General features: G+C 45.0%; 1 protein-coding gene across 1 annotated transcript in view; it reads left to right on the top strand.

Moving 5' to 3' along the window:
* Window positions 1-12,425, top strand: part of vwa5b1 (von Willebrand factor A domain containing 5B1) — a 264,352-nt gene that overhangs the window by 199,320 nt on the left and 52,607 nt on the right. The window contains exons 15-17 of the mRNA XM_078239726.1: window positions 924-1,223; window positions 4,357-4,494; window positions 5,064-5,137. Of these exons, the coding sequence (XP_078095852.1) occupies window positions 924-1,223; window positions 4,357-4,494; window positions 5,064-5,137 (512 nt within the window). The remainder of the gene's footprint in view (window positions 1-923; window positions 1,224-4,356; window positions 4,495-5,063; window positions 5,138-12,425) is intronic.

Consider the following 12,425-nt stretch of genomic DNA (forward strand, 5'->3'; position numbering starts at 1 on the left):
ATTCCCTGCCCAGTGAAGCAGTTGAGGCTACCTCATTGAATGTTTTTAAGGCAAAGATAGATAGATTTTTGAACAGTAAAGAAATTAATGGTTATGGTGAGCAGACGGTAAGTGGAGCTGAGTCCACGAAAAGATCAGCCATGATCTTATTGAATGGCGGAGCAGGCTCGAGGGGCCAGATGTCCTACTCCTGCTCCTAGTTCTTTTGTTCCTATATTTTTCTGCACAAGCTCCACATCAGGGAGCTTGTCAAACTCCACATCAGAATTTGATATCTGACACCTGACAAGCTGACCTTCCAATTATTAACTCTCTCTCAATTCAAAGATGCTGCATTGCATTCATCTTAAATTCCCATTTGACGCATCCTCTTCAACGCCCATTGCTCCCCTATCCCAGCCTACAGAATTTCAAATCTTTCCATGCCTGATCCAGCCACATTCTTCCAGTCACTCCCTCCATCTCATCACAGGGGCTGCCTGTTCAATGAGTTCTCTTCATTCGAAATTCTCTATTCACCTCTCCATGTCTCCCTGCCCTCTGCAGCTTTCCCCAGTCCTGCTCTCTCCATTCCCTTCCCTGTTCCTCATGTTAGTGTCGGTTCTCTTTGTACAATGATTCTGGAGCCTCTGTGAAATGCTACATAAATGCAACATGTAAAGTCCTGGCAGCGATCAATTCACAAAGCAAATATTTATATCATTTTAAAATAAAAAATAAAATGCATGTGTAAACACTGTCCTTTTCATTCTATCTTTCCTAAAGTTTATTGCTTTAACTTTCTTCTATCTTCATCTCACCTTGTTGGGGTCTTATCAGGAATTTGATGTTTTATCAGGTCATTATGTCTTGGATATAAACATATATCTGATATCTTTGTATTGAATACCTAACGTTTGATATGATTTTGACTGTTTTTACAGGACAGTCTCACCATCTATCCTCAACGCTGGAGGTTGAATCAGCCTTTGAGTTCCCAGACCTGTCTCTGAGCCTCAGTCCCGCCTCCACGTCTGACTGCAGAGCAATGATTTCCGGCCTAGTTTGTGGTGAAGTTTTCCAGTGGGAAGTTGCATTTGATCTTCAATCTTTTCTTCACCACGATACAAATTGTGATGCTGAGCAGCAGGATTTATGGAATGAAACAATTCATCATTTGGCAGCAAGGTCCATCATTCGAGATTTTGAACAAATGGCTGAAAAAGAATGTGAAATCGAACATGGTGAGAATTGATGGGGATGGAGATATTGAAGTGAGTGCCGGGGGACACATGGCAATGATAGCGAGAGTATAAACTGTGACAGAGGGCTGAATTTAACCCCCGCCTGCCCTCACCAGTGGGCACAGGCTGGGAGCTTGAGTGGGTGAGAGGAGTGCACAAGCTTCCTGACTCCTCCCAGTTAAGTCATAGGTGGGGGTTAATGAGGGTGGCCTTGCCACCTGGAGGCCAATTGGGACCCTTAAGTGACAAAGTAATGTCCACTAAAGGCCTCGTCCCACCACTGGTATTCAACCAGTGGCAGAGAGACCTAATGCCAAATGGGGAGGACGCCCTGTAAACGCTGTCAATCTCCAAGGAGTTGGGGGGGGAGGGGGGGGGGGCCTTCTGATCAGGTGTCCTGTGGTAGCCCCACAATCCCATCCCCCTCATTGGAGCCTGTTAGAGTGGCTCAGCAAGACTGACCCCACTAGCCGGTCTTCTGGAACCTTCTGCCACTGGCAGACCCCAGGAGGAGGGGGAGACAAGGTGGAGGGGGAAGAGGCATGGGCGGGGGGGGGGGGGGAGGGGGGGGGGGTGCGGGGGGGGGGGGGGGGGGGGGAGGGATCACGAGGCCCATGTGAAATCACTCATTGACCTCTCTGTGGGGCTGGTTGAGAATGTGTTTCCCTGGTAACAGGCAGTGGCCTGCCCAGCTGGAACTCATTACCTGAGCCTTTTAAAAGTTTAAAGTTTAATTATTAGTCACAAGTAGATTTACATTAACACTGCAATGAAGATACTGAGAAAATCCCCTAGTTGCTACACTCTGGCACCTGTTTGGGTACACTGGCCCTGCTGAACCGTAGTCCCAGGCAGTGACTGGTGTGTACACCACGATAGGAATTAAACGATGTTCCTTTCCAGTCAGGCTTCCTGAGACATTGCATTTTTCCATTTACCTGCTCTGGCCTGGGAAACAGCTGCTGTCAATGCCCTCTGAGCTAAAAGTGCTCTTTCTGTTTCTTCATCCAGCCAATTTTCACATTTGTGCCTCCCACTCCAAGCATCTTTCTGGAGAAAGCCTCATTTCGAGCTTCTAAAACCCATCTATATAATCCATGATGCATTGTTCCTCTTCATCTACAGTCACTCACTCTTCAAAGTTCAAAATCACCTATTCATTCATAAAATAATGCCAACTCTCTCCAATCAACTTATCCTTTTGCCAGTGTCACTCTGTTCCTAATGGTAGAACATAGAACATAGAAAAGCTACAGCACAAACAGGCCCTTCGGCCCACAAGTTGCGCCGGTCATGTCCCGACCTACCTAGGCCTATATATAGGCTTACCTATAACCCTCAATCCTATTAAGTCCCATGTACTCATCCAGAAGTCTCTTAAAAGACCCTATCGAGTTTGCCTCCACTACCATTGACGGCAGCCGATTCCACTCACCCACCACCCTCTGAGTGAAAACCTTACCCCTGACATCTCCTCTGCACCTACTCCCCAGCACCTTAAACCTGTGTCCTCTCGTAGCAGCCATTTCAGCCCTGGGAAAAAGCCTCTGAGAATCCACTCGATCTATACCTCTCAACATCTTGTACACCTCTATCAGGTCACCTCTCATCCTTCGTCTCTCCAAGGAGAAAAGACCGAGCTCCCTCAACCTATCCTCATAAGGCATGCCACCCAATCCAGGCAACATCCTTGTAAATCTTCTCTGCAGCCTTTCAATAATTTCTACATCCTTCCTGTAATGAGGCGACCAGAACTGAGCACAATACTCCAAGTGGGGTCTGACGAGGGTCTTATAAAGCTGCATCATTATCTCCCGACTCCTAAACTCAATCCCTCAATTGATGAAGGCCAGCACACCATACGCCTTCTTAACCACCTCCTCTACCTGCAAGGCCGATTTAAGAGTCCTATGTACCCGGACCCCAAGGTCCTTCTGATCCTCTACACTGCTAAGAGTCTTACCCTTGATATTATACTCCTTCATCCCATTTGACCTGCCAAAATGTACCACTACATATTTATCCGGGTTGAAGTCCATCTGCCACTTCTCCGCCCAGTCTTGCATCCTATCTATGTCACGCTGCAGCTTCTGACATCCCTCCAAACTATCCACAACACCACCAACCTTCGTGTCGTCGGCAAACTTACCAACCCATCCCTCCACTTCCTCATCCAGGTCATTTATGAAAATGACAAACAGCAAGGGTCCCAGAATAGATCCCTGGGGCACTCCACTGGTGACCGACCTCCATTCAGAAAAAGACCCATCTACAACCACTCTCTGCCTTCTGCAGGCAAGCCAGTTCTGGATCCACAAGGCAACAGCCCCTTGGATCCCATGCCCTCTCACTTTCTCGAGAAGCCTTGCATGGGGGACCTTATCGAATGCAATTAAGGTGCAATTTCATATCCAGGTGGTCCCAGGTTCGATTCCGGCTTCGGGCCACTGTCTGTGCGGAGTTTGCATGTTCTCCCCATGTCTGCGTGGGTTTTCTCCGGGTGCTCAGGTTTCCGCTCACATTCCAAAGATGCATGGGTTAGGTTGACTGACCATGCTAAATTGCCCCTTAGTATCAGGGGCATTAGCAGGGTAAATACGTGGGGTTATGGGGATAGGGGCTGGGAGGGATTGTTGTCTGTGCAATTTCATATCCAGGTGGTCACTGATTCCAATCAGAGGACATTCTTTTATGGTGGATTGTGAATTTTGTCTCCAGTCACCCTTTCAGAACTATTTTACGTTCCAGCAGGAGGGGACAACACTCATATGCTTATTCCACATCATTACAACACTTTCCTGATAAATTCATCCAACTCTAGCAGTTGGGTTTAATTAAAATGCAACCTCAAAGACCCAGTACACTTTGTTTCATGAACTCATGTGGCCTGTCACTTTCTGTTGAGATGACTTATAACCTGGATGCTTGAAATGCCATGGACGTATTATTTACCCAGTGGACCTTGGAGCACCTAGAATTTATGTTTTACTCAATAGTCATTAGGTTTCCTTTTTGTACGAATGGTGCATCAAGGGACTGGAAGTGCTTGTGGATGGAAAATGTATCGACAATGATCTTACTTAAACGATCAGAAAAGCAATGCTTGCATTTTGCTTTGCCTTTTATTTTGCAGGTTCTGGAAGAAGGTACCAACTGAGCGCAGTTCACACCAGCAAGGCGTGTAATATCATTAGCAAGTACACAGCATTCATACCCATGTATCTTGACAACAATGGATATCTACCAAACATTATCTCATATTCAAATACAGGTACTGTCTTGTTGTGAGTTACTTTGAGTTCAAGGATGGCATGGTGACACAATGGTTAGCATTGCTGCCTCACAGTGCCAGGGACCCGGGTTCAATTCTGGCCTTGGGTCACTGTCTGTGTGGAGTTTGCACGTTCTACCCATGTCTGTATGGGTTTCCTCCGGGCGCTCCGGTTTCCTCCCACAATCCAAAGATGTGCGGGTTAGGTTGATTGGCCATGCTAAATTGCCCCTTAGTATCAGGGGCATGAGCCGGGTAAATACATGAGATTACGGGGATAGGGCATGAGTGGGATTGTTGTCGGTGCAGTCTCAATGGGCTGTAGGGTTCTATGATGTGATTCTATGATTTCAATCGATCTTCAATATTGCAATGAAAAATTTCATTTTCTCCCTGGTATAATAAGTTCAGTTCTTTCCGCTGAGGGTGGGTGGATGCTTAGATGGACATTTCCATCTGTTCTGCACTTTCTGATGTACCAATGTTAGAATTCTGTGTACCTCGATCCCTGGAAACATTCCATTATTGGCAATAGACAGACTCTCTTGACAAACCCTCCCATTCCTCAGGATTTAGAGCAATGAGATTAAAAGAGGTGGATACTCAATGGGACCTTGGAGACCTGATGCATCAGTTGCTGAAAGTAAGCGTGCAGGTACAGCAGGCAGTAAAAAAAGGCAAATGGTATGTTGGTGAGAGGAGTTGAATAGAGGGATAGGGATGTTTTGCTGCAATTGTATAGGGTGTTGGTGAGGCCACATCTGGAGTATTGTGTGCGGTTTTAGTGTCCTTATCTGAGGAAGGATGTCCTTGCTATAGAGGGAGTACAGCAAAGGTTTACCAGGCTGATTCCTGAGATGGCAGGTCTATCATATGAGGAGAGACTAAGTCAGTCAGGATTATATTCATTGGAGTTCAGAAGAGTGAGAGGGGATCTCATAGAAACTTATAAAATTCTAACAGGATTGGACAGGGTGGAATCAGAAAGAATGCTCCCAGTGGTGGGGGAGTCCAGAACTAGAGGTCATAGTTTGAGGATAAGGGGTAAATCTTTTAGAACTGAGGTGAGGAGAAATTTCTTCACTCAGAGGGTGGTAAATTTGTGGAATTCACTACCACAGAATGTAGTTGAGGCCAAAATGTTGTCTGATTTCAAGAAGAAATTAGATATAGCTCTTGGGGGTTAGAGGGATCGAGGAATATGGGGAGAAGGGGGATCAGGATATTGAATTCGATGATCAGCCGAATGGTCTACTCCTGCTTCTAGTTTCTTTGTTTCTAAGTCCATTTTGAGAATGGAATCGAATGCAATTGTAAAACATATAAACTGTTCCCTCGGTGAAGTGTAATAATTTTGACTGTGCTGATGGAAAGATTCAGGAGCAACAGACAGGAGAATATTACAGTTATAAATCAAGAATAATTAATATTCAACAACCCTCAATGTTTCTGGAGAGATGTTACAGAGCTGTGCAAATACTGCACAATTATCCATTCTGATAGCCTGCATTTCCTGAAATTAAGAAAATTACAGGTATTTGGATGAATTCATTTTAATAACTTGAGACTTTGTTGAAAAATACATTGTGTTGTCACTTTACTGTCAAATTAGACATTATCACAGGCTCTTATTTCTCCTATTTGATAATTCTGAATCTATCCAACTGTATCAAGCTGCTACCTTGTCTTCCTCTTCATATCTTATACAATCTTACAGTGCAGAAAGAGGCCATTCGGCCCATCAAGTCTGCACCGACCACAATCCCACCCAGTCCCTATTCCCGTAACCCCTCATATTTACCCTGCTAATGCCCTGACACTAAGGATCAATTTAGCATGGCCAATCCACCTAAGCAGCACATCTTTAGACTGTGGGAGGAAACCAGAGCACCTGGAGGAAACCCACACAGACACGGGGAGAACGTGCAAACTCCACACATACAGTGACCCAAGCCGGGAATCAAACCTGGGTCTTTGGCGTTGTGAGGCAGCAGTGCTAACCACTGTGCCATCTTCTTTATGTTAACTCATCTTCCAGGATATCAAAATTTTCCAATCATATTTCATAATGTTTTACATCTGACAGAATTTTGTAACTTACCTTCTGAGACTCCGAATTCATTGAATCATAGGGGGTTACAGCATGGAAACAGGCCCTTCGGCCCAACTTGTCCATGCCGTCCTTTTTTTAAAAACCCCTAAACTAATCCCAATTGCCCGCATTTGGCCCATATCCCTCTATACCCATCTTACCCATGTAACTATCTAAATGCTTTTTAAAAGACAAAATTGTACCCGCCTCTACTACTACCCATGGCAGCTTGTTCCAGACACTCACCACCCTCTGTGTGAAAAAATTGCCCCTCTGCACACTTTTGTATCTCTCCCCTTTCACCTTAAACCTATGCCCTCTAGTTTTAGACTCCCCTACCTTTGGGAAAAGGTATTGACTATCTAGCTGATCTGTGCCCCTCATTATTTTATAGACCTCTATAAGATCACCCCTCAGCCTCCTACATTCCAGAGAAAAAAGTCCCAGTCTATCCAGCCTCTCCTTATAACTCAATCCATCAAGTCCCGGTAGCACCCTAGTAAATCTTTTCTGCACTCTTTCTAGTTTAATAATATCCTTTCTATAATAGTGTGACCAGAATTGCACACAGTATTCCAAGTGTGGCTTTACCAATGTCTTGTACAACTTCAACAAGACATTCCAACTCCTGTATTCAATGTTCTGACCGATGAAACCAAGCATGCCGAATGCCTTCTTCACCACTCTGTCCACCTGTGACTCCACTTTCAAGGAGCTGTGAACATGTACCCCAAGATCTCTTTTCAGTTTGACATCTTTTGACCCACTCTGTTCTATTATAATAGTGTCTGCATTAATAAACATCCTCAGGATATCGAGCCCTTCACACCTTCAGCATTGTACATTAATCCTGTGTGTGTGACCGCTTGATAATGGCCAATGTCCACTCAGTCAGATGGGTGGACTATATAGCTAGAACATTAGTATTGTACTTTTAAAAATGAGATAAAATTGGGACCCCACTGGCAGTGGGAGAGAGGGGAAACAATGGTGGGGTTGAGGAGGGGTGAGAGGAAGCAGAATTTAATTAGTAGAAACTGGAAGCAGTCAAAATTGAGATAATCCTGACCTTTTTGAATAGACATCACACAATTCTCATCATTTCAAATGATCCTGATTGGTGCCGTATTTACTCTGAGCTATCTAATGGTCCACCCACATTTCACAATGCTCGCAGCAACAGTAAAGGTTGATAGTTTAACCGAACACCAGTTTGAAAATTAAGATACATTTTAATGGATTTCAATTAGTTTCCTGCCTCTCCAAATGCTTTGAAACATTTTATTATTTTGGTTTTTGCCTCACTGTGTTCTAAATCTTTTAGCAGGTACTGGGTCAAAGCTTAACAATCAAAGGCCATGCTCGGGAAGCTGGAAGCAGAGGACTTACTCTGTTGGTCTCGGCCGATCTCAGTCTGAATATGGAACTGAAGGGGTTGATGATGGTTTTTCCACCCTCTGTAAGGCACAAAGATATTCATATTCCATCTATTGGCAATCATGATGTTAATGAAAAAGTTCTTTACATGTTTTCAAAGTTATAACTTTATTTAAATTGATAAGGAGTGTGAGCCTTTGAATCTTGCCATTTCTTCTCTGGAATTCACGGGGTGATAAAACCAAGGTTAATTTTCCTTAAATCCTCAGGCATTGTGTAAATTTATAAATCCTGAGTGCGCAGTAACTGCTCATTTGGACTGTTCTCAGATACTGAAAGTGCTGCGGTTGTGCTTTGTGTTCACCTGAATTCACTAATTCAAGAGGAGTGGTTGCAAACACGTTAAATTTAATATTCTGACCATGAAGCTTATCAAACAACAGACAAAGATCCTTGCAGAAAGGAAACACCAAAACCATGTTGTAATGCTGGGCTCAGAACTCAGTTCGTCAGTCGGGTTCCCACAGAGGCTTCAGCATTATTTTGGAAAATAATCATTCTGGGACATCGGGGCTGCTGACAAGGCAGATGGACATTGTCCTTGAGAAGGTGTTGGGAACTTGCCTTCTTGCAGGGCTGCAGTCTGTGTGATGAAGGTACATTGGGACTTTTGATAGGGAGTTTACAGAAAGGTGCTAAGGTATGAAAAGATGAATTTGTTATTGTTGAAGTAAGAGGAACCTGTAATGGGTGGGGGAGGATCCAGTGCTCATGGTCCATGTAGACACCAACAACATGAGGATGAGGAAGGAGGTTCCACATTGTTCCACATTCACCCTGGGGTGAAGTCCATCAGGACGCAGTGACTTGCCAGCCTGCAGTTCCATCAGTTTATTCAGTATCACTTCCTTAGTGATTATATTTTCACCAAGTTCCTCTCTCCCTTCCGTCTCCCGATTTACAGCTATTCCTGGAATATCTCGTCATTTCATCCACCTTTTTATCTACTATTAACTCCCCGTTGTCACTCTCTGGAGGACCAACACTCATTTTGCTTACTCTTTTCCTTTTTAAATACCTACAAAAACTCTTGCTAAGTGTTTTACATTCCTAACTATCTTCCTCTCATATTCTAAGTTCTTGCTCCTGATTTACCTTTTAGCCATTCTCTGCTGTCCTTTACATTCTGAACAATCACCTGACCTCAGCTTTGTAATGGTGATTACGGTGGGTAAGAAATGAATGTTTTACTGGATTGTGAGCTGCTCGCTCGCTCAGCACAATTTGCCGGTTAGAACATAGAACATAGAACATAGAACATTACAGCGCAGAACAGGCCCTTCGGCCCACGATGTTGCACCGACCAGTTAAAAAAAAACTGTGACCCTCCAACCTAAACCAATTTCTTTTCGTCCATGAACCTATCTACGGATCTCTTAAACGCCCCCAAACTAGGCGCATTTACTACTGATGCTGGCAGGGCATTCCAATCCCTCACCACCCTCTGGGTAAAGAACCTACCCCTGACATCGGTTCTATAACTACCCCCCCTCAATTTAAAGCCATGCCCCCTCGTGCTGGATTTCTCCATCAGAGGAAAAAGGCTATCACTATCCACCCTATCTAAACCTCTAATCATCTTATATGTTTCAATAAGATCCCCTCTTAGCCGCCGCCTTTCCAGCGAAAACAATCCCAAATCCCTCAGCCTCTCCTCATAGGATCTCCCCTCCATACCAGGCAACATCCTGGTAAACCTCCTCTGCACCCTCTCCAAAGCCTCCACATCCTTCCTGTAATGTGGGGACCAGAACTGCACACAGTACTCCAAGTGCGGCCGCACCAGAGTTGTGTACAGTTGCAACATAACGCTACGACTCCTAAATTCAATCCCCCTACCAATAAACGCCAAGACACCATATGCCTTCTTAACAACCTTATCTACTTGATTCCCAACTTTCAGGGATCTATGCACACATACACCTAGATCCCTCTGCTCCTCCACACTATTCAAAGTCCTCCCGTTAGCCCTATACTCAACACATCTGTTATTCCTACCAAAGTGAATTACCTCACACTTCTCCGCATTAAACTCCATCCGCCACCTCTCGGCCCAACTTTGCAACCTGTCTAAGTCTTCCTGCAAACTACGACACCCTTCCTCACTGTCTACCACACCACCGACTTTGGTGTCATCAGCAAATTTGCTAATCCACCCAACTATACCCTCATCCAGATCATTAATAAATATTACAAACAGCAGTGGCCCCAAAACAGATCCCTGAGGTACACCACTTGTAACCGCACTCCATGATGAATATTTACTATCAACCACCACCCTCTGTTTCCTATCCGCTAGCCAATTCCTGATCCAATTTCCTAGATCACCCCCAATCCCATACATCTGCATTTTCTGCAGAAGCCTACCATGGTGAACCTTATCAAACGCCTTACTAAAATCCATATATACCACGTCCACTGCCTTGCCCCCATCCACCTCCTTGGTCACTTTCTCAAAAAACTCAATAAGGTTAGTAAGGCACGACCTACCTGCCACAAAACCATGCTGACTATCACCTATCAATTCATTACTCTCCAAATAACTATAAATCCTATCCCTTATAATTTTTTCCAACATCTTGCCGACAACAGAAGTGAGACTCACCGGTCTATAATTCCCGGGGAAGTCTCTGTTCCCCTTCTTAAACAATGGGACAACATTCGCTAACCTCCAATCTTCTGGTACTATACCAGAGGCCAACGACGACCTGAAGATCAGAGCCAGAGGCTCTGCAATCACTTCTCTTGCCTCCCAGAGAATCCTTGGATAAATCCCATCCGGACCAGGGGATTTATCTATTTTCAGACCCTCCAGAATATCCTGCACATCCTCCTTATCAACTGTAATACTGTCTATTCTACTCCCTTGCAACCCAGTGTCCTCCTCAGCTATATTCATGTCCCCTTGCGTGAACACCGAAGAGAAATATTGGTTCAATGCTTCACCAATCTCCTCCGGTTCCACACATAACTTCCCTCTGCCATCTATAACTGGCCCTAAACTTGCCCTAACCAACCTTCTGTTCTTGACATACCTATAGAACGCCTTAGGATTCTCTTTAACCCTATCCGCCAAAGTCTTCTCATGTCCCCTTTTAGCCCTTCTAAGCTCGCTCTTCAACTCCCTCTTAGCCAATCTAAAGCTTTCTAGTGCACTACCCGAGTGCTCACGTCTCATCCGAACATAAGCCTCCTTTTTCTTTTTAACCAACAAAGAAACTTTTTTGGTGCACCACGGTTCCCTAGCCCTACCAATTCCTCCTTGCCTGACAGGGACATACCTATCACAGACTCGCAGTAGCTGCTCCTTGAAAAAACTCCACATGTCGGACGTTCCCAGTCCCTGTAATCTCCTAGTCCAACCTATGTTTCCTAATTCTCTCCTAATAGCCTCATAATTACCCTTCCCCCAGCTAAAACCACTGGCCCGAGGTTCATGCCTATCCCTTTCCATCACTAAGGTGAACGTAACCGAATTGTGGTCACTATCACCAAAATGCACACCAACTTCCAAGTCTAGCACCTGGTCTGGCTCATTTCCCAGCACCAGATCCAATATAGCCTCACCTCTAGTTGGCCTGTCTACATACTGAGTCAAGAAACCTTCCTGCACGCTTTGAACAAAAACTGACCCCTCTAACGAGCTAGAGCTATAACAATTCCAGTCAATATTAGTCAAGTTAAAATCCCCCATAACAATTGCCCTATTACTTTCACTCCTAAGCAGGATTGACTCCGCAATCCTTTCCTCAACCTCTCTAGAACTTTTAGGAGGTCTATAAAAGACTCCCAACAGGGTGACCTCTCCTCTCCTATTTCTAATCTCCGCCCATACTACCTCAACAGATAAGTCCTCATCAAACCTCCTCTCTGACACTGTGATACAATCTCTGACCAATAATGCTACCCCTCCCCCTCTTCTACCTCCTTCCCTACTTCGACTAAAACATTTGAACCCCGGGACCTGCAGCATCCATTCCTGCCCCTGCTCTATCCATGTCTCTGAAATAGCCACAACATCGAAGTCCCAGGTACTGATCCACGCTGCAAGTTCACCCACTTTATTGCGAATACTCCTGGCATTGAAGTATACACATTTCAAACCCTGCTCCACCCCACCTCTGCAATGCCGTGCATTGCAGTCCCCATCCATGCATCCCTCACTTTCAGCCCCACTACTCAGGATCCCTCCCCCCCCCCGAATCAGTTTAAACCTCCCTGCATGGCCTTAGCAAATTTACCCCCCAGGATATTGGTCCCCTTCTGATTAAGGTGTAGACCATCCTTCTCATAGAGGTCACACCTTCCCCAGTACGAGCCCCAATTGCTTAAGTACCTGAACCCCTCCCTCCTGCTCCATCCCCTCAGCCATGAATTCAAACCTTCCCTCTCCCTATTCCTC

Source organism: Mustelus asterias, chromosome 22 (genome assembly GCF_964213995.1).
Source record: "Mustelus asterias chromosome 22, sMusAst1.hap1.1, whole genome shotgun sequence".
In the NCBI taxonomy this organism is placed as follows: domain Eukaryota; kingdom Metazoa; phylum Chordata; class Chondrichthyes; order Carcharhiniformes; family Triakidae; genus Mustelus; species Mustelus asterias.